Genomic DNA, 23,249 nt, shown 5'->3' with positions numbered 1-23,249 from the left:
TTACACAGCTAGTAAGTGTTAAGTGTCTGAGGCCGGATTTGAACTCAGGTACTCCTGACTCCAGGGCCGGTGCTCTATCCACTGAGCCACCTAGCTGCCCCGCATTCATAATTTCTTAAGGCAAAATATACTATTAAATTCATAACACAGTTTGTTGAGCTCTTTTCCAGTTGATGGCTTAACCCCCTTAGTTTCTTGATCTGCTATAACTAAAAGGGCTGATTCTTATTGGTTCTTCTTCTTATTAGTTAATTATATATGCTAATATTTAATGTTGGATGATTCTTTTCAATTCCACCAATCAATAATTAGATGACCTCCTTTTAAGGCAGTTTGGTAACTCAACACAACAGATAATTTCTTTTCACCAGTGATCTTGATTAGCATGTACTCCAGGGATAGGATTATAGCCATAGAGAGGCCCCAACAAACTATTATTTTGACATTTTTTTTTTAGTGAGGCAATTGGGGTTAAGTGACTTGCCCAGGGTCACACAGCTAGTAAGTGTTAAGTGTCTGAAGCCGGATTTGTACTCGGGTACTCCTGACTCCAGGGCCAATCCACTGCGCCACCTAGCTGCCCCATTTTGACATTTTTTAAAGTTGTAAAGAGAAGATTTTTAAAACTTGGTGGAATGCAAGGAGGGTCATTTATTAATATTACTTGCTTAGCTACAATAAAACTTTATTTCAGGCTACTGAATTCTTGGCCTTAAGACATGGAAGTTGAAAAGACCAAAATATCCCAAATGCAGTTTTTTTAAAAAATTGGCTAATACCCTCTGTTTCTGTCTTTTAAATTTGCCATATATAAATACCAGAAGCAGAATTTAATATCATTAAAAACAAAAGACTTCCAAGTGTTTGACCAAATAAAAAGATAGGGATATTTTCCCCCTTAAAAATGATGGTTTTAGCAGTCTTTTCTTGGGTTCAGCAAAGGGCAGATAACCTGATGGGCTCTCGGGGAGCCAGGTCAGTCTAGATTCCTCCCTGCTTGTGAATTTCCCTATATGATTCAAGAATAAGAAAGTAATTTTTTCAGTTTTCTGTGAGAGAAAAGCTGGTAGCAGAAAGAACACTGAATTTGGATCAGAAGACCTAGAGTCAAATTCTTCCTTAATTACTTTCCTCCTGTGTAACCTTGGAACTCACTTGTCTGAATCTCATCCGGTTAAATAAGGCAGTTAGGCTAGATAATCCTTAAGGTATCCTCCAGCACTGCATGCTAGGATCCCCAAATCATCAACCTCAACCTCTTTTCCTCAAGTGACTTCTCTCCCTTAGGGTTTTAAATTTCCCCTTTCCTAACCTATTGAAATTCAAACTCTGGCATTTAAAAGGAAGAGGGGGGAAGGGAGAGGGTCATCCCTTACTTGTCTTCCCATAAATCCATCCTATTTCTTTTGACTTCTCAACAGCCCAGAATTGTTTTAGGGGACACCTTCAAAAGAATCGCTTTGTATGTATTTTTACATATATTCCGCATTTACTTGTCTGTGAACAAGTGTATCTCTACAATAGCATATAAGCGCTTTGAGGGGAGGCATTCCCACTTTTCCATGTGTACCCCCAGAGTTTAGCACAGTGCTTGGCACATAGTAAATATGTAATAAATTCTTTTTGACAGATTGATCTATCTCTTTGTTGGTCCCCTAAATACATCTTGTTGGTCTCTGCTTTCATTCATATTGTTCTTCTTGGTGTTTACAGAATGTCTGAGCTGGATCTCCAAATAGAAAATGTTTGAGCAAAGAACTTGGAGGATTTTAGGGCCTAGATATGAGCATTAAGGCAGGTAGGTGAATGGATAAAGCACTGGACCTGCAATCAGGAAGACCTGAATTCAAATATGGCCTTTACAACCTGTATGACTTGGGGCAAGTCACTTAACCTCTGTTTGCCTCAGTTTCCTTAACTGTAAAATGGGGATAATAATAGTACTTGCCTGGAAGGGTTGTTGTGAGGATCAAATGCAATAATTTGTAAAGAGCCTGGCACATAGAAAAAACTAGCTATTATTAATTAGGAGGGGACTACATAACAAAATACTAGAATTAGAAGGAACCTTTGAACTGGAAAAGACATTTAAGTTCACAGGATCATAGATTTTGACCTGAAGAGGCCTTAAATATCACTTAGTCAACTCATTTTAATAAGAAACTGAGACACAGAAATGTGAAGTGCCACTCACACAACTAGGAAGAAGTCCGAAAAAGAATTTGAACCTAGATAAGCTGACTACAAAAACAGGCCCTTTTTTTTCTTTTTCTTGGCAATGAGGGTTAAGTGATTTGCCCAGGGTCACGTAGTTAGTAAGGGTCAAATGTCTGAAGTTAGATTTGAACTCAGGTCTTCCTGAATCCAGGGCTGGCGCTTTATCCACTGCGCCACTAGCTGCCCCCATACAGTACTTTTTTCATCACATGTTCATCTCAAATCCAAGCAGATCATTTTACAGCAAATTAAACAAATCTTACTGAGCCTCAGTTTCCCCATCTGTAAAGTAAGTAAGGAGGCTTAACTAGATCAAGTCATCTTGTATCTTCTTTATGCTGGCCTTCTCTTTCATATTTTAACAGTTTGAGTTTTAAGCTACCTTCCATCGTTGGCATTCTGTGGCCTAAAATGCCTTCCAGGTCTAAGATTAAGGACAGGCTCACCCTAACCCAAGGCACTCTGTGGAAACCACCATCAGTCCATTACTGAGAAGACAATGTAACTAGCATTTGGTTGATTTCCGCTTTCCGGGGGAAACAAGTGGTGAAATAGATATGCTTTGCCTGTGGTAATGTGCTTCGAACACTGTTTATTTCTGAATGTGGCACTTGGAAGGACCAGAGCCTAGTCCCACAATAATCCTATGTGCCCCTTCCCATCGAGGGTGGCACTAACCCCTCCTCCAATCCTGGATTGCCCTGATGTCTCTCCACATCTGCTGTGGCCGAGATTTTAGGCAGGGCAGGGTTGCCCAGATGAAGGGTTTTTTTTTTTTTTTTTTTTGCTAGCTTCAGGGTTTTTTCCGCTTGAGTGTTTTTTTTTTTTAAGGGGGGGGCGGTGTGTGTAGCTCGCAGCTGTCTGCCTAGGGTGGGGGCTGGCAAAAGCAGCGAGAAACATTTACAGGGCGGAGAGAGGAGAGTTCTGGGTCCGGGGGGTAGCAGTCCCAAACTCCCTGCCCAGCATGTGCAGAGGAAGAAGAGAAAAAACACATTTACTCGAACACACACACACACCCCGCCAAACCTATTTGTAAGGGAGGAGGAGATAGCCGGAGTAATGCATAGGCAGGAGAGGAAGCCGTGGCCAGCGCCGAGCGGAGGCGGAGGAGGCGGAGGAGGAGGAGGAGAAGCAGGAGGAGGAGGAGGAGGAAGAGGAGGAGGAGGAGGAGAAGGAGAAGGAGGAGGAGGGGGAGGCGGCGGCAGCCGCTGCCCCTCCGAGGACCTAGTCCACCGGCTCTGCTCCCGCACCAGCCTCATGGCTGAAGTTCTGTTCCGGCAGGTGGGTCCTAGCGACCGGCTCATTCTCCCCTCCCTTCCCCTCCCCAAGGCGGCTTCTTTGCTGGTTACCCCGCATCTCTCCCCTGCCCCCACCCCAAGTCCCCGGTCGCCTCCAGATCTGGGAGGGAGCCCGGAAGGGCGCAGGACCCCTCTTGCAGTAAAGAGGAGGGTGTTACAGTGTACCGGAGCTGGGGGCGAGGGGCGGGGGAGGGGGGCGCAGAGTGCAGCTTCGCCCTACCCGGGCAGCCTCTGGAGGCGGCGGGCAGTGAACAATCTCCTAAGGGAGTTGTAAGGACAGTTACGATTTCCTTTGGCACCAGGGGACCAACGTATGTCTAGGAGAGGGGGAAAAGAACACTGAATGCAGGAAGGAGTAGAAAGGAGACGAAGGGAAGTGTTGGACGTTTATTCTCTCTCTCCCCCCCTCCCCCCTCTCCCCTCTCTCCCCTCTCTCCCTCTTTCCCTCTCTCCCTGAAAAATTAGAGAATGTTAAAACTTTAAGGTAATCTAGAACAGAAAATGTTACAACACAGGGCATGTGCTAAAGCTTCAAGGGACCTTAAAATCACCTAACCATTGTTTATTGGAGATACACATTCCCTGAAGTCACGCAGCTAATACGTTAAATCTCGAAACCCAAATCTCCCGGCTCCCTGGCCGGTGCTCTTTACTTCTACCATGCGTCCGGGAAGTTCTTCAAGTTTCTCTTTGGTGGTTAATAGTTCCTGCTCAGCGGAGCTTTCCAAAGATCTAAGGGGACAGCTTCAGCCTAGCCGTCAAGTGCTCTTATCGTCCCCCTCCCCACAAATTCTAATTCCCACCTTCCTATTCCTATGGCAGAAAAAAAATGAATAAATAAATAAATGAACCGATTGCAAAACTCTTGAAGGATGTCCAAAGAACACTAAAAGGGGCACCCCCCCAAAAGCAAAAAACTCCTCCTAAAATGAATGAGAGAGAATTGAGAGACGTAGCCCAGAGGCCGGATCCAGGTGTCCTAAAAGTCTTTGCCAGGAAGAGAGTGCAGCCATCAATCCTTTTCTTTATCTATCCTCCCCCCCCCCCGACTCCCCCCGCCCAGAGCTCCAACAGCAGCCAAAACCCCAAACCTTGAACATTGCCCATCTTCACCTCAGCCCTTCAGATGGTCCGTCCCTACAGCTTTATCTGGATGTTAGCCAAGTACCTCCGAAGGGGTATGAAAAGGGAGCTTCAAATTTGTCTAGGATTTGTAATTGTCAACCCTCCCCACCTCCCCACTCTCCTCCTTCCCCCAAGACGGAACTTTATTTGACAGCTTCCTCTGAACTCAGAATCTTGTTCATAGATAGTAGATAGGAAATAAATGTTTGTTGTTCGTTGAATAAATATTGAATGCTGTGTTGTTAGATATAGTGATTTGTTGGTGGTGATGCTTAAATTAAAAAAAAAAAACAACTATTCCAAGGGAAGGCTCATTAGAGTGCTTCAGGAACATTTTCTGAGATGACCAGGATATAAAAATCAAAATAAATCAATATATCTTTAAACAAAGAAATTAAATTGCAGTGCAACTAGAATAAGGTTCCTTCTTTGTCCAGAATGAACCTCGAACCTGTTTCCCCATTTTTTACTAGATAAAATCCAAGCTCCCTTCTAAAACTAAAAACCTATAAATACATGGGGTGTCATTTTTAAACTTTGCATCTTCAGCACCCAGCACATATTAAAGACCTTGTACATTGTAGGCGCTTAATAAATGTTTGCTGAATTTAACGAAACTGGATGGGATATTTTAGAATAAACTTAGATTTTCCAATTCCTCTCCCTCCTCCCCTGTCATAGGTGGAATGAGTTATGTCTGCAGTTGCTATAGTGTAAAAAAGTAGTAGGAAGGATAGAAGGAAACATGTATTTTTTGCGTGCCTACTATGTACCAGGCACTGTGTTAAGTACTTCACAAATATTATCTCTTTTGATCCTCACAAGAACTTTGGGAGGTAGATATTATTATTTCTATTTTATAGTTGAGAAACTGAGGCAGCAAGCCATTGAAAAATGTGTACTGATTATGTAAGGAAGTTGCATGACAAATATTTATTCATTTGTTACATTTTTCACCTAGAATTGCCTGCATATTTTTTTTTAATAATGAGGCAATTGGGGTTAAGTGACTTGCCCAAGGTCACACAGCTAGTAAGTGTTAAGTGTCTGAGGCCAGATTTGAACTCAGGTACTCCTGACTCCAGGGCTGGTGCTCTATCCACTGTGCCACCTAGCTGCCCCAAAATTGCCTGCATATGTAAAGGACATTTGATTCTAAAAAGGAAATTTTGAAAGAGGCAACACTGAACTAATATAATGGTTTTTATTGAAGAAATCTTTACTATAGAAGTCCCTGGCATTATTCTAAGAGCATGGCATAGTGGGATGAGACCTGAAATGAGTCTGAGGAGACCTGGACTCTAAGTTTGTGATCTTGATTTTTTTTTTTTCTCCTCCGGACCTCAGAGTTCCTATTTGTCTGTTGCAGATAATAATCACTGCCCCTACTTCACCAGATTGTAGTGAGGAGGATAATGAGGTGATGAGTAAGAAAGTGTTCAAGAAAGAGCACTAGCCTTGCAATGAAGAAGTCTGGGTTTGGGGGCAGCTATGTGGCACAGTAGATAGAGCACTGGCCCTGGATTCAGGAGGACCTGAGTTCACATCCAGCCTCAGACACTTGACACTTACTAGCTGTATGACCTTGGGCAAGTCTCTTAACCCTCATTGCCCTGTTCCCCACCCCCCCACCCCCCAAAAAAGGAGAAGAAGTCTGGGTTCTTACCTTGGTTCTGACCTTTGGTAGTTGCATGATCTTGGACAGTTACTTCTCTTTGGAACTTAGCTTCCTCTGTAAAATGAAAAAGTTTGACTAAAATGTCCCTGAAGGTTCTGAAATTCTTGTTAATATGTTCTAACATTATATGTTCTACAGACTCTTCCACCACTAATATTCTGTATTCTAAAGGTCTTTGCCAGCTTTAGCTTTTTGTGTTCTAAGGCTCTTTCCAGTTTTCACATTCTATGTTGGAAGGTTCTGCCCAGCCCTGACATCCTATGTCCTAAGATTCCTTCTAGTTCTAACATTCTTTATTCTAAGACCCCCTTCCAGCTCTGATATTCTATGTGCTAATGTTCTTCCAAACAGTCTGTTCCATGATCTGTGTAAGAGAATATTCTTATCATGTATTCAGCAACAGGAAAATGAGTATTTCTCCAACTTAGTGCTAAATAATATTGCCTCCTCAAAAAAGTTTAAAAAGAAAGGAGTTAATGTCAACGTAGCTGCATTAAGAAACAGACTTTGTTTTCAAGTACAGCTGAAAAATACAAAACAACCTAAATAGTCAACGAACTCTCAGAAGAATATCCCCAGGATTAGAGGAGGACTTGGTACATAAAGACTCCAGTTGACCTCTGGTTTCCCAGACTTATTTTGCCCTTGACCAAAAAAAAATATGTTTGAAGTCCAGGGAAGGCCATGCCTGAACTGAAGGCAAGAAATACTCAACAGTCACTTATGCAGAAGGAATATGGGGCTTAGTACTTGCCCTAGACAGATTAGTCCCGTCTCAAAAATAACAAATCCAACTCCTATTGTTAAAGCTTCCTTCCTTCAGATCTTGAAAGCTATCTCATCTTTCAGAGTTTCTTATTAAAATGATGAGGCCCTCCAGAGGAAAGAAAAGCCCCAAAGCCTTTATTAGCTAATGTTATATGCAGTGTGACAGAGTTGAAAGAATTCTGAACCTTAAGTCAAGAGACTTGGCTGTCACATTTATTAGTTTTGGAAATTCTCAGTTTCCTTATCTGTAAAATGGGGATCATAATTCTTGGACTCCCTACCTTACAGGGATGTTGTAAGAAAAATACTTTGAAAGCCCTTTTTGCTTTTGCAACAAGGAAGTGTAAATTCTTATCACTTCTCATTGACTGTTAGAGACATAAAGGATAGATTAAGAGCTAGAGAAGAGTTGAGAGGCCATCTAGTCTAATCCCCTCATTTTACAGAAGAGGGAAACAAGGCCTGGAGAGGTTAGGTGAATTGGCCATGGTCACATAGCTGGTAGAATCTGAAATGGGATTTGAGCTCATTTCTTCCTGATTCCTGGCCCAACATTCTATCCATTCTGCTTCTCAATATAAATCGTCAGACTAGAGAGCATAGAATGTTCTAGTAACAGGAACCCAAGGGCATAGAATGTTAGAAAAGAAAGCAAAGAATGTTAGAACTACGTGGTAACTTAGAAATGATTTACTTTAACCTTGTTTTCTAGAAAAGGAGACTGAAGCCCAAGAGATAGCATGGTTAGTGGGAAAATGCTGGCTGTGGTATGAAAGGCACTTTCCAAATCTCATCTCTGTAAAATGGGTTGGGATGGTGGAGGCGGGGTAGATGGCCTTGGAAATCACTTCCAGATATAAATCTGTAAAGTTATTTATTACTTAGTGACACTGTCAGGGACAGTTGCATGAATAGGACTGTTGGACCCAGTACTAGAGTTAAATTCATGGGTGTGTTTTTTGTGCTCTTTCACTTTAGTTTCTTGATTTTGATCTATGGACTTTTGCTTGTGGAGGTGGTCTTGCTTGTCCCTTATCAATTGTTTTTTATAACAGATGTGTCCAGGGGCAGCTAGGTGGTACAGTGGATAAAGCACCAGCCCTGAATTCAGGAGGACCTTAGTTCAAATCCAACCTCAGACACTTGACACTTACTAGCTGTGTGACGCTGGGCAAGTCACTTAACCCTCATTGCCTGGCAAAAAAAAAGAAAAAAGAAAGGAAGGAAGGAAGGAAAGAAATATTCTTCAATAACAGATGTATCCTCTCTGAATTTCTCTCCTTGCCAATAATGACAAAGATCCTGCAAGAGACTGGCTTAACTGATTAGAGCTTACAAAACTTAGTTCAGCTCCATTGGCTCATTTGAGCCTCATGATTTTGCTTGCCTTTTGAAATCCGTCCTTGTTAGAGGCAGTGCAAAAGTGGAAAGAACACTGACTTTAAAGTCAGTAACAACCAAATAGATGTCAAGTGAGAAGGCAGTTGTCAAAGGGAGAAATCCAAGTTATCAAAAACCATATGAAAAAATACTCTAGGCTTCTGGCTAAAAGCCAGAAGACTTGGATTTGAATCCTTTGTGAGTATAACATTGGGGAAAGTCTTTTAAACTCTGGGCCTCAGTTTCCTTCTCTGTAAATTGAAGAGGCTAAACTACATTAACTAAACTAGATCCCTCCTAATGAACTTAACAAGCATCTATTAAAGGCCTACTATGATCCAGGCACTGTGCTAAACACAGGAATACAAGGAAAGGTAGAAAAAATCCCTGCCTTCAGGAAGCTTAAAATCTAATGGAAGAAAGGAAGTAAGCATTTATTAAGTACCTGGTATGTGCTGGGCGTTATGCTAAACACTTTACAAATATTTGATCACCACAGCAACCTTGGGAAGTAGGTGTTATAAATATCTCTATTTTACAGATGAAATGAGGAAACTGAGGCAGAGGCTAGGTGACCTCAGGGTCATAGTAAGGACTAAATTTGAACTCAGATCTTCTAGACTTCAGGCTCAGGACTCTATCCACTGAGCTTCCTGGCTGTCTGCCTCTGAAATGGTACAGAAATCATGCAAACAACTATATATAAACAAGACATCTATGGAATAAATTGAAGAGAATGACAGAAGGCAAAAGAAGTGTTTTGTTTTGTTTTTTAATCTAGATCCTAGGGCCTAAGGAATGATTGAGAAGACTAGATTGAGTGGATAAAAAAGGGCTGGATTGGGACAGCTAGGTGGAGCAGTGGATAAAGCACGGCTTCTGGATTCAGGAGGACCTGAGTTCAAATCCAGCCTCAGACACTTGACACTTACTAGCTGTGTGACCCTGGGCAAGTCACTTAACCCTCATTGCCCCAACAAAAATAAGAAGAAAAAAAAAGAAAGCAACCATCAAACAAAAGAGACCCATAGCTTTAGACTAGGCAAATCCCAGGATAGCATATGAGAACTGCTGATGCTTCAGTGAAGGGTTTTTGGCATAAACAATAATTAGACTACCAAAGACAGTTCCAATACCAGCACTAGAACCAGCCACTCCTACTGTGGCAGCACCTGCACCAATAAATTTAGCAGTAGTATTAATGTCTCGGCTCATTAGCACTGGTCTGGGACTCCCTTAGTACTAGCTGAGACACCCTGTTCTGTGCCCCATAAGATACTGTATTGCCCTCTCCAGTCCTGACCTCTGCTGGGGACAATACTGCTGCAGAAACTGGTCTGTATACCATTTTGGACCCAGCATGGATCAGAGTAGGGGAGCAGGTGAGGATGGAGGAAGGGGTCAGGTGGCGGGAGTTGAGGGCTGGGCTCACTGCCACTTTCTCTTCTGCCTTTCTTGGGTGACTGAAGCAGAGGTTGAACCCCAGTCAGGCTTTCTTAAGTGGCTGTATAGCAAATTGTACCTAGTTTTAGAATATTGCTCTGAATATAACATTAAAAAAAAACCAGGGGCAGCTAGGTGGCGCAGTGGATAGAGCACCGGCCCTGGAGTCAGGAGTACCTGAGTTCAAATCCGGCCTCAGACACTTAACACTTACTAGCTGTGTGACCCTGGGCAAGTCACTTAACCCCAATTGCCTCACTAAAAAAAAAAACAAAAAAAAACCAAAACAAAACCAGACTAAAATCAACAGTCATTTCTGAGTTGGGACACCTTAAGGTAAGTTAGAAAGAGAGAAATGAAAGGTTTTATGATTATTTCAAGATAAAAATGAATTTCTTTGTTCTTTTTGGGGTATAGACCTAGTAGTGGTATTGCTGGGTCTAAAGGTATGCACAGTTTAATAGCTCTTTGGGCTCAGTTCCAAATTGCTCTCCATCCTCTTTGGATTAGGTCTATACCCCAAAGAGATCAAAGCAAAAGGAAAAGAACCTATGTGTACAAAAATATGATGGTAAAGAATTGGAAATTGAGGAAATACTCATCCATTGGGAAATAGCTGAACAAGTGGTATATGATTGTGATGGAGTACTAATGTACTAGAAGAAATGATGAACAGGGTGCTTTCAGAAAAACTTGGGAAGACTTACATGAACTGATGCAAAGTTAAATAATCAGAACCAGGAGAATATTGTACACAGTAACAATAATATTGTACAATGACCAACTGTGAATTACTTAGCAGCCCAATGATCCGAGACAATTCCAAAGGACTTGTGAAGAAAAAATGCTACCCAACTCCAGAAAAAGAAATGACGGAGTCAATGCGTATTGAAGCATGCTTTTTTGACTTGATTATTCTTGGATTGGGTCTTTTTGGTCTGTATTTTCTCTTATAACATGGCCGATATGGAAATGTTTTGCATGACTGCACACAAATCTATATCAAGTTGCTTGCCCTCTAAAGGAGGAAGGAGCAAAGGAGGGAGAATTTAGAACTTAAAAATTTAAAAACAAATGTTAAAAACTGCATTTACATGTCATTTGGGAAAAAATATACAAACATCATCAACAACAAAATGAACGCCACAAATTTTAGGGAGGATGGTGATATAATTGTCATCAATTTAGTGCATGAGGCCCTTCTTTGGGCCTCATTTTTCTTGTTTATAAACAGAAGTCATGAAGGCAGGTGGTCTCTAAGGTCCCTTCACTTCAAACATTCTCAGAAGCATGGAGCTAGAAGAGACTGAGAAGAATCTATCTAGTCCGGTTTGAAACTGAATAAGATTCCCCTCTTCAACACAACTGAGAAGTAGCCATCAAGCCTTCACTTGATGATTTCAGAGAAAAGGAACCAACTAGGGTGGCACAGTAGATAGAGTGCCAGATTTGGAATCAGGACGACCCAAGTTTGAATCCTGTTTTAGACACTAGCTATGTATTCTTTTCTTTTCTTTTCTTTTTTTGGTGAGGCAGTTGGGGTTAAGTGACTTCCCCAGAGTCACACAGCTAGTAAGTGTCAAGTATCTGAGGTCACATTTGAACTCAGGTCCTCCTGAATCCAAGGCTGGTGCTTTATCCATTGCTCCACCTAGCTGCCCCTCTAGCTATATATTTTGGGGCAAGTCACTTCACCTCTATGTGCCTCAGTTTTCTCACATATAAAATTTGGAATATAATAGCGCCCATCTCACACAGGATTGTTGGAAAGATCAAATGACATAATATACGTATGTTCTGTCAGACTCAAAGAAGTATGTAAATTCTATTATTATTATTTTTACCTTTTGTTACAACCTATTAAGCTTTTTGTTTGTTTTTTGCGGGGCATTTGGGGTTAAGTGACTTGCCCAGGGTCACACAGCTAGTAAGTGTCAAGTGTCTGAGGCTGGATTTGAACTCAGGTCCTCCTGAATCCAGGGCTGGTACTTTATCCACTGAGCCACCTAGCTGTCCCCCTGTTAAGCTTTTTGATGGTTCTAATACTTAGGAATTTCCCCCCAACATCAAACCTTTTTGCAATCCCCTCCCTCTCTTCTCTTATTCTACTTAGAAGAAATCTAATCCTTTTTCTATGTGGCAGGGCTTTGAATACTTGAAGACAGTTATCATATCCCCCCCCCCTTTTCTCCAAGCTAAATGTTCTCTGCCTTCAAAGAATCCTCATATGTCATTAGCTCAAGGCCTTCATCCTCCTGGTTGCTTTCTTCTGGACCCTTTCCAGTTTGTCATTATTCTTCCCAAAATGTGGAATGTAGAGCTGAACCCCATATGCTAGCTATGGTTTGGCCAGGACAGGGTACAGTGTAAGTGTATTAAAAACATGGGGTTTGTGGGGGCAGCTAGGTGGCACAGTGGATAAAGCATCAGCCCTGGATTCAGGAGGACCTGAGTTCAAATCCATCCTCAGATACTTGACACTTACTACCTGTGTGATCCTGGGCAAGTCACTTAACTCTCATTGTCCCTCAAAAAAAAACAAAACCCTACAAACAAACAAAAAAAGAACATGGGGTTTGTTAGAAAGAATTTTAATTTGCTTCCTTGTCCTGCACACTGTGCCTCTTTTATTAAGGTCCAAGAATGCATTAGCTTTTTTCATTGCCATATCTCACTGTTAATTCCTCTTCAGCTTGCAGTCCCAGAAAATCCTCATATTAGTTTTCATCAGCATGTCATATTTGTGGAGTTCATTCATTTCTTGTTCTTTATTCATTTGTTTGTTTTTGAACAAAGAAGTAAGACTTTACATTTGTTCTTGTTAAATTTCTTTGCGTTAGATTCAGATCAATGCTCTGGGCTGTCAGAATGCTTTTGAATCCTGACTGTCAAGCAGCACACTGGTGATCCATACCTAGCCCTCTTAGTTTTGCATCATCTACACTTTTGACAAGCATGCTGTCTATGCCTTTATCCAAGTCATTGATATAAATGTTCAGCAGCATAGAGCCAAGTGCAGGTCTCTCTGGGGCATTCCACTAGCTCTTAGCATTCTGCATCCTAAAGCCCCTTCTCTAATATTAGTTCTTTGTACCAACATCCCTTTCACCTCCTAAAGCTTGATCTTTCAAGGTCTTTTTCATTTCCCATCTTTTATGATGCACTAACTAGGATTTTATAATGTGCTAACTATTCTCCAGGTGCTTAGGGTAGAGGTCTGTTTGCTTGAGTGAAACTTTAATTGAGGATGCTAAGGGACAACTGGATGAAGTGACTATGTTCCTGCTGAAAGTCCTGTCATTCACCTTACATTGAGTCTTGGCAAAAATAGCCACACATCTCCCACTTTGTTTCTCATTCCTCAAAATGCAAATCATTTCTCACACATGCTTTGCCTGTTAAAGGAGAAACCTTTACTGAGTTAGCAGTGACCATCTCATTGCCCTTCATTTTTTTGTGATTTGACATCTGCAAATGTTTTCTTCTGTTAAGGGCTAAAATTCTAGCTAGTCTGTCTAGAATATCTAATGAGTGGTCACCAATAAATTATAAGCTTTAGCAAGAGTTAGACTTTTAAGCATTTATTAAGGAGAATAAGAATTTGGTAAAGAGAGAGAGAAAGGCCTAGATTCCTATCTATTAAAGGGAGAGCGCATTTCTAGCTGCCTTCTCCACCAGTGTCCCCAGGAAAAGAGAGCGAGTCAGAGCACCCGGCTCTTCCTTCTTCCTCCCACTAGCAAATGTCACTTCCTAATGCCAAAGAAAAGATGCATGTTCTTGCCCTCAAAGACCTTTTCATGGCGGAACTTTTCTACAGTAAGTCTCTAGCAGGTGGCGTCATTCCAATCGTTACACTTCCTTTTCAAAAAATTGATATCTTTCATTTTAATTTAATTTCTTAATGTGTCCCTCTCCTTCCCTTAACCAGAGAACTATGCTGATTTAAACCAAAAAAGAAAAATAGAAAAAAAAAAGTTTTGCTAAAGTGTTTACCCCCAATCAAAATAATTCGTGATTGTTCTATACCATGGTGCCCTACCTCTATGAAGAAGGGGGGAGGGGTAGGTTTAGCAAAGATTTTGGAGACAGTAAGGTGGCTTGTTTGACCTGAGGAAGGTAGGTGGGAGAGGGTATAGATTTTTTTTTAAGGCAAAAATTTGAACCTGGGTGGATTAAAAAAAAAAAAACCAAAATACAACATTTAGGAAAGGAGCAAGTGTATAGTTAAAATGTCATTCCTTATTTTATATATGAGATATCTTCCTCGAAAGATGTCAAGGATAAGCAAAATTCTATTTAGCAAATTTCCTTTCCCCATATACTTAATACTAAATAATTGACATATGTTCCTATCCTAGGGTTAAAAGACTATAATCAGAAATTCAGAATTTTCAAGTGAGTTTAATATAGATTTAAAAAGGCATTCCCTTGTATATATACACACATAGGCCCACAAACATGAACATATGCACACATATGTACAGATACACATTATCTGATATTTAGATATGTGAATGTCTGTGTCTAATATATCTCTATCTTTTGGGACTGGACTTGTGATTTCATCAGTGTAGGTAGTTCCAGGCAAGAAATTTCCTTCACTGGTTTGGATAACATAATCTTAGAGTTACCTAGGTCAACTGAGAGGTTAAATGAATTTCTAGGGTTACAGATCTAGTATGTGATAAGTGGGATTTTAACCTGTGTCTTCTTGATTCTTAGAAACCTGGAGAAGGAAATGCAAAAAACGCCAGTGTCTTTGCTAAGAAAACCCCAAATGGGGTCATAAAGAGTCAGGCATGACTGAAAATTACCAAACAACAACAAATAATTTAGGAGCAGCTAGGCTGTGAAGTGGATAGAGACACAGGCCTGGAGTTAGGAAGATGAGTTCAAATATGCCCTCAGATACTTACAAGCTGTGTAACCCCAGGCAAGTCACTTAGCCCTGTTTGCCTCATTATCCTCATCTGTAAAAAGAGCTGGAGAAGGAAATGGCAAACCATTCTGGTATCTTTCCGAAAAAAAACCCCCAACAAACCCAAATGGGGTCATGAAGAATCAGACACAACTGAAATGACTGAACAACTGTGTGTTTGAATACACGAATATACATATACATGCACTAATGCAATATAGAATATGTTGTATATTATACTATATATCACAATAGTAATATAATAATATTAATATACAATAAACAGTTATATATTTATAATAGAATAAATATAAAAACATAAGAAATATATTTATATTATATATTATATCACACATATATATTAATTAATCCTATTTATAATAGTATAAATATATAAATATAAGAAATATATTATATATTCATTAATCCTTCAATGAATATTTGTAAAATGCCTATTTTGTGTAAAACATGATGATAAGCACTAGAGAAAAATTTTTGGGGGGTGAGAGATGAGGAATTCACCTTAGCAAAGCAGATTGATAACTCATGTGAATGTATAGGTTTAGAAAGTTGCTTTGGGCATCAAGGGGTTAAGTGACTTGCCTTTGCTTGCATTAAAATCAGTATGTGCAAGAGGTAGGATGTACTCCGATTTTTTTAGTTGACAAGGCTGGCCCTCTATTCACTAAACCATACTGATACTTAGTGTAAATGAAGTAAGTTCCTTCCTTCATGGTGATTCTTGGTCAGTAGGGCCAGAAGACATATAGATACTATAACATACAACATTAAATTCTAAGTGCTTTCAAGAGAGGCAAAATACTATCTGAGGTTGGAGTTGAGCTGGAGGTGGAGAGAAAAGTCATTTCTAGCTGGATTTAGGGAAGGCTTCTTGGAGAAGCTGGTATTGGAGGTATTTAAAGGATTGCTGGGAATTCCTTGGGTAAAGAAGGAAAAGGAGGACCACCCAGTATAGGCAATAGAATAGCAGGAGTCAATAAGAGAAGCATAAAAGCACAGGTCTTGTTTGAAGGATAGAATGTCCTTCAGTTTATCTAGAATACAGATTTTAGAGGGTCTTAAAAGCTAGACAAAAGTTTGAATTTGATAGGGAATAGGGAAGCACTGAAGATTTTTCCTTTTCTTTTCTTTCTTTTTTTTTTTTGGGGGGGGGTGAGGCAATTGGGGTTAAGTGACTTGCCCAGGGTCACATAGCTAGTAAGTATCAAGTGTCTGAGGCCGGATTTGAACTCAGGTCCTCTTGACTCCAGGGCTGGTGCTCTATCCATTGCACCACCTAGCTGCCCCTTGCACTGAAGATTTTTGAAAAGGCCTGTCATGATCAGACAAAGGTCTAAGAAATTTTTGTTTTGTTTTGTTTTGTTTTTAGTGAGGCAATTGGGGTTAAGTGACTTGCCCAGGGTCACACAGCTAGTAAGTATTAAGTGTCTGAGGCCGGATTTGAACTCAGGTCCTCCTGACTCCAGGGCCGGTACTCTATCCCCTGCACCACCTAGCTGCCCTAAGAAATTTTTTTAAAAAGTTTACGTGATATCTTTTTTCACACCACAGTCACTCCCCTTAACATTCATGTACTGCAATAATGAGCATATATTTGTTTCCAATTCTTTGTTACTACAAAGAGAGCTGTGATGGAAAGTTTGTTGTATCTGGAACCTTTCTTTATGTCTTTGACTTTCTTGTGGTTTATGCCTATCAGTGGGATCAAGAGTCTGTCTAGGGGCAGCTAGGTGGCGCAGTGGATAGAGCACCAGCCCTGGATTCAGGAGGACCTGAGTTCAAATCTGTCCTCAGACACTTAACACTTACTAGCTGTGTGACCCTGGGCAAGTCACTTAACCCCAATTGCCTCACTTAAAAAAAAAAAAAGAGTCTATCTGTACCTTTAAAAAAATTAGTTAATTAATATGTTCTTTTGTTCAATTTTTATTTTGAATTTAATCAACAAGATACAAATGACAGGGAAGAGGATTATATAAGAAATTGTGAACTTTTGTTATATATAGTGGGCTAAAAAAAAAATGTACAAATCATCCCAAAAGTTTACGTATAGTTAATAGCTTAAGAACTGCAGTAAGACTTTTTGGGACATTGTGTGTATGTGTGTGTGTTTATATAAAACTTAATAAGGTAGTAGCAAAACATTTGGATATTTCCATAACTTTTTTTTAAGCATAACTCCAAATTACTTTCCAGAATGATTGGACCAGTTCACAGTTCCATCTACTGATGCATGCCTGTTTTCCCATAGCCCCTCCAATATTGACTTTCCATCTTTTGTTATCTTTGGACATTTGTTGGGTGTGAGATGAAACCACTGGATTATTTTGGTTTGTATTTCGCTTATTATTATTAATAACATTATTTCCTCTTGTTGCTAATAATATTATTTTCATTTTTTCTTATTATTAATTCTCTTCTTAATCTGCCAAGTGGTTAATAGTTTGCAAATTGTTCCTTTGAATACCATTTGGTCATATATTTCAATCATTGGTTTATTGGGGGAAGTATTCTTGGTCTTCTGTATTTGTGTGAATTTGTATGTCTCAACTATCGGATCCTGATAATTTGATACAAAAACCTCCTCCCCCCTCCCCCAGTTTCCCTTATCTCAACTACATTGATTTTGTTTGTACAAAAACTTTTCAATTTCACAGAATTAAAATGATCTATTTTAACCTTGGTAATTTCTATTCCTTGTTTGGTTTAAGAATTCTCCCTCTAGGGGCAGCTAGATGGCGCAGTGGATAAAGCACTGGCCTTGGATTCAGGAGGACCTGAGTTCAAATCCAGCCTCAGACACTTGACACTTAACTAGCTATGTGACCCTGGGCAAGTCACTTAACCCTCATTGCCCTGCAAAAAAAACAAAACAAAACAAAACCAACAAAAAAACAAAACAAGAAATTTGGGGCAGCTAGACGGCGCAGTGGTTAAAGCACCGGCCCTGGATTCAGGAGTACCTGAGTTCAAATCCGGCCTCAGACACTTGACACTTACTAGCTGTGTGACCATGGGCAAGTCACTTAACCCCCATTGCCTTAAAAAAAAAAAAAAAAGAATTCTCCCTCTAGCCATATTTGGGGAAAGTTCTGCCATACATTTTCCTTCATTTTTAAAAAAAGTGACCAGACATTTCCCTAGATGCATGCATACATGTATGTATATACACACATATACACATATACATATGTACATATATACACACATATATACACATATGTACATATATACACATATATATACATATATATATATATCCTTCCCCATAGAACCCATTCTTGTATAAACAAGACAAGTAAAACTAGCCAACATGTACCTTAGAGCCCCAACTCTGTTAGTGTGTGCAACATTCATTTAGCAACCATAGGGTAACCTATAGTAGGGAAGTGTGTTTCATTATCTGTCCTGTGGGATCAGCATTGGTCATTGTATTTATTTCATTGTTGTCTTTCAGGATTGCTTTTATTTATTCTCATTGTTTACATGGTTCTCCAGTTTCTCCTGCTAGAAAAGATTTTTCTTTCAGTGAGTAAAAGAAAAATTGAATCAGGGAGAGGGTAGAGGTAGTTAGGAAGTCTTCAGTAATACTCAATGTGAGTGGAAATGTATGCCTATATTAGTTGGTGGTGGTCAAAAATAAGAGACAGAACCTGGCAACTATCTAGGTGTGTGTGATAAGAGAAAGGAAGAGTCAAAGATGGCCTCAACATTTCAAATACAGGACACTTAGTGACAGCCCACTTCCTACTAGACTTAGAAGACTAAAGTTAGAATGCTACCACAGGCTGTGTGACCCTGGCTAAGTCACTTAACTTTGTTCCACCTCAGTTTCCTCATCTGTAGAATAAGGAATAGAATAGAATCATAAAATCTACCTACTTTTCAGGATTATTCTTTTTGTTGTTGTTGTTGTTTTTGTTTTTGGTGAGGCGATTGGGGTTAAGTGACTTGCCCAGGGTCACACAGCTAGTAAGTGTTAAGTGTCTGAGGTCGGATTTGAACTCAGGTCCTCCTGAATCCAGGGCCGGTGCTCTATCCACTGTGCCACCTAGCTGCCCCCAGGATTATTCTAAGGATCAAATAAGATATGAACTGATAATACATAAAGCCCTTTATAGGGCTTTAAACTTTAAAAAACTATGTAAGTGGGGCAGCTAGGTGGTGCAGTGGTTAGAGCACCGGCCCTGGAGTCAGGAGTACCTGGGTTCAAATCCGGCCTCAGACACTTAACACTTACTAGCTGTGTGACCCTGGGCAAGTCACTTAACCCTAACTGCCTCACTTAAAAAAACAAAACAAAACTTTGTAAGCTACTACTGTTACATTGTGATGTTGGGCAACTCATTAGCTCCTCTAATCCTCAATTCCTCCTTCATAAAGTGAAGGGGTTGGACTAGATGAAGTTCCAAATTCATGCTCCTATAAATAGGCCTTTTATCTACCTAGAGTAGAAAGTAAGCCACTCTAGGCAGGGTTTGTCTCTTTTGTATAGGTATCTCTGCTACCTAGCAAAGTGCCTGGCATATATTGTGGTTGAGTCATTTCAGTCATGTCCAGCTTTTCATGACCCCAATTAGTGTTTTCTTAGCAAAGATACTGGAATGATTTGCCATTTTCTTCTTTGGCTCTTTTTTTTTTCTTTGCGGGGCAATGAGGGTTAAGTGACATGCCCAGGGTTACACAGCTAGTAAGTGTTAAGTGTCTGAGGCTGGATTTGAACTCAGGTCCTCCTGAATCCAGGGCTGGTACTCTATCCACCGTGCTACCTAGCTGCCCCCTTCTTTGGCTCATTTTACAGATGAAGAAACTGGTTTGAGTGACTTGTCCAAGGTCACACAGCTAATAAGTGTCTGAAGCCAGATTTGAACTTGGGAAGATGAATCTTCTGAACTTTGGGTTTGGTGCTTTATTCACTGTACCGACTAGCTTCCCCATCTGACATAGGAGTTGCTCAATAAATGCCTGCTGTTGGGTTGACTTGAACATAATAGTTAGGGAAATATACATGTTCCTGGTGATCCAGTCTTCTGGCTAAGAAAAAGGGGGACTGGGTTCCAAAATCCCTTTTTTTAAGTTTGTTGCTCGGTACCTGGAAATTTGTTGTCTCAGAGAAATAGTGCTCTATTGTCCAAAATGGGGAGGTTCAGCTCATGAAAAACCTAGAGATCCCAGAATGTCCTTGAATTGAATTTTGAAAAATTACTGGGGGCAGCTAGGTGGCTCTGTGGATAGAGTACCGGCCCTGGATTCAGGAGGACCTGAGTTCAAATTTTACCTCAGACACTTGACACTTACTAGCTGTGTGACCCTGGGCAAGTCACTTAACTCTCATTGCCCTGCAAAACAAACAAACAAACAATTTGGCCTCAGACCCTTGACCTGGGCAAGTCACTTAACCCCAATTGCCTCACTTAAAAAAAATTACTGAATACTTACTATATGTATGATTTGAAGTGCAGGTAGCTCCTGTAGACTCATTCCAAGCAAAATGTTTTATATTTACAGTTTTAATTTATCCCATAATCACACCCCACAATGACATAGTGAAAAGCCAAAGTACTATTTGACAGGTTGTCTGAAACCGGCTCAGCCCAGCCCACTTTCCTGGTTCAACCCTGAAATTTGGCTGCCCACAAATGTATCTCTTACTTATAAGATTGTTCTTTGGGAAAAAACTGTAACTTTGTGTTTTTATGGAACAAATTAGTACCCATGAGGAGCAGTATACTTGTATGGTGATAGCAACTCTAGCTACCATATGTAACAAAGTTCCATGAGAAACTATTCTATCTTGGAACCCAGTCACCTTAGCTACAATGAGATTAGGCTGTGGGAGAGTATTCTGCTTTAGTTTGAATCCTGGTGCTGCTACTTGCTCCCTCTAAAGTGAGAGGGTTGTGAGAGACCCAAGTAGCTCTAATTCCATCCTAATTTTAAGTGTTATGATCTCTCCTTCTGTTGGGCAGCTAGGTGGTGCAGTGGATAGAGTGTTGGGCCTAAAGTCCAGAAGACTCATCTTCTTGAGTTTAAATCTGGCCTGACACTTAGTTGTGTGACCCTGAGCAAGTCCCTTAACCCTGTTTGTCTCAGTTTCCTCATCTGTAAAATGAGGTGGAGAAGGAAACCACTCTAGTATTCCTGCCAAGAAAACCCCAAATGGGGTCATGAAGAGTGGGATTTGACTGAACAACAATAATCTCCAGTACCTTTGGAGTAATATATTCCAAGAGCATAAAGTGAGTAAGAATTGGCTGGGGTCACAGGAGCTAGAAGCAACCTCCGGCCATTTAGTCCAATACCTGCCCTTATTCTACACATGGGGAAACTGAGGCCCAAGGAGGTAAAGTGACTTGTTTAATGTTTCACTTTCTCTTTCCACTGAGACACATTGCTTCCAGGTGTCGGGACTAGAACCCAGGCTTCTGGTTCTAAGTCCAGTGTCCTTTTTACTACCCTTAGATCCTTGGAGCGAGTTGACGTCTGGGGCAGCCAAGATCACTCAAGAAAAGAACTTAGGATAATTTATTATTATTCTTTTAAGGGAGCTCTGCTTTTAATAGAGGCAAATAGTCTGTCACATTTCGTGCCCCATGGCATGGGGCCAGTGAGGAGAAAGGCTTTCCTTCTGCCACTGTACAGTGTAAAGTAGGCCAGAGCAGAGCTGCTTGAACTGGGGCTGAAAATACCTCCTGCTTTGCTGAAACCACAACTTGGGTCCTGAGCCCACTCTGAGCAAAACAAGAAAGCCCAGGAAGGGTGGAATAAGGATAACAAAGGAGCTTGCCAAGATGGGCGGGTTTAGAGCTCGTTACTCTCAGAAAGTGCACAACTGTGTCTTACTTGCCTCTCTTGCTGTAACTGGAGGGAGATGTGTACCAGAAGTCTATGAGGGGAATCTATCTACCTGAAGTTGAAAGGACTTGAGTTCAAATCTCACCTCAGACACTAGCTGTATGACCCTGGGCAAGTCACTTAACCCCAATTGCCTTAAACATCTGGGACCATCTCCAGTCATCCTGATGTATATCTTGCCACTGGATTCAGATGGCTCTGGAGGAGAGAGTGAGGCTGGTGACTGCACAGCCCTCCCTCACTGAAATCCAATTCAGTGCAAGTCATGACATTACCCTGATGTCATGGTCCTCTTTGAGAACAAAGAACAAACAGCAACAACAATCTATCTATCTGTTTGTCTGTCTGTCTATTTATATATGTATGTATGTATGTATGTATGTATGTACATATGTAGCGATCTAGCTGTTATCTATCATGTCTATATGTATATGTATAACTATATCTCTATCTATCGACATAGAATTGTTTAGAACTTAAGGGACTTCAAACCTCATAAACTTACAAAAAATAGTACCCCTTTGTGTGGCAATTTAAGGTTTACATTGAGATTTCCCCACGACAAACCTGTGAAGTCATACGAGTGTTATTATCCCCATTTTACAGTTAGGCACACTGAAGCCCAGAGAGGTGATTTGATTTGTCCAAGGTCCCACAACCTCATTTCAAACCCAGATCTCCTGGCTCCAGGTCCAGCACTTATTTCCCTCACCCTGCGCTGTCTCCCAGGAGAAAAGGGGGGAAGATAACACACAGGACTTGTGATAGACAATGCTTTCAGGTTTACAAGCCCTTTCCTCACAATGCCCCTGTAAAGAAGAAAGTATAAATAGCTTTATTCCCATTTTATAAATAGGGTAGTTTCCATAAGACTTACAGAATGTCAGTTCTAGAAGTCTTAGAAAATGAAAATTAAGAACAGGAGGGGAGTTTAGAGATCTTGGAAGGAGCTTTGCAAACCTTTAAAAATATATAAATGTAAGTTAATTATTAGTCAAGCCTTTTACACAAAGAAGTTAAGGCTTAAAAGATTCATTCAACTCAAATTTACATAATGCTTTAGTGTGACAAAGCATATATGTTGTCTCATTTGAGCCATAAAATTCCCCTATGCAATAATAATTAAGAATACTACTAATAGGGGGGCAGCTAGGTGGCGCGGTGGATAGAGCACTGGCCCTGGATTCAGAAGGACCCGAGTTCAAAGCCAGCCTCAGACACTTAACACTTACTAGCCGTGTAACCCTGGGCAAGTCACTTAACCCCCATGCCTCTCAAAAAAAAAAAAGACTACTACTAATAAAAGCATATTTATAGTGCTTCCTCTGTGCCAGGCACTGTGCTAAGGACTTTACAATGATTATCTTATTTGATTCTCACAACAACCCTGTGAGGTATTATCTCCATTTTACAGATGAAGAAACTAAAGATCAGACAGCTCTAATGATCAGCAGATTGTAGGGCTTCGTCTTGCACCCAAGTCTCTGGGTTGCTAGTCAACCCCACTCTTGCTTCTCTCTCTGGAAAAATATACTTTAGAGAAAAG

At 40.5% G+C, this 23,249-nt stretch overlaps 1 protein-coding gene across 1 annotated transcript in view; it reads left to right on the top strand.

Moving 5' to 3' along the window:
- Positions 1-3,116: 3,116 nt before the first annotated feature.
- GGTA1 (glycoprotein alpha-galactosyltransferase 1 (inactive)) overlaps positions 3,117-23,249 on the top strand; it is a 150,874-nt gene continuing 130,741 nt past the window's right edge. The window contains exon 1 of the mRNA XM_043990363.1: positions 3,117-3,498. Within this exon, the coding sequence (XP_043846298.1) occupies positions 3,277-3,498 (222 nt within the window). The 5' untranslated portion in view covers positions 3,117-3,276. The remainder of the gene's footprint in view (positions 3,499-23,249) is intronic.

This window comes from Dromiciops gliroides, chromosome 2, assembly GCF_019393635.1.
Source record: "Dromiciops gliroides isolate mDroGli1 chromosome 2, mDroGli1.pri, whole genome shotgun sequence".
NCBI lineage: Eukaryota > Metazoa > Chordata > Mammalia > Microbiotheria > Microbiotheriidae > Dromiciops > Dromiciops gliroides.
Note: the sequence above shows the minus strand (reverse complement) of the source record. Positions and strands in the feature narration are given on the sequence as shown.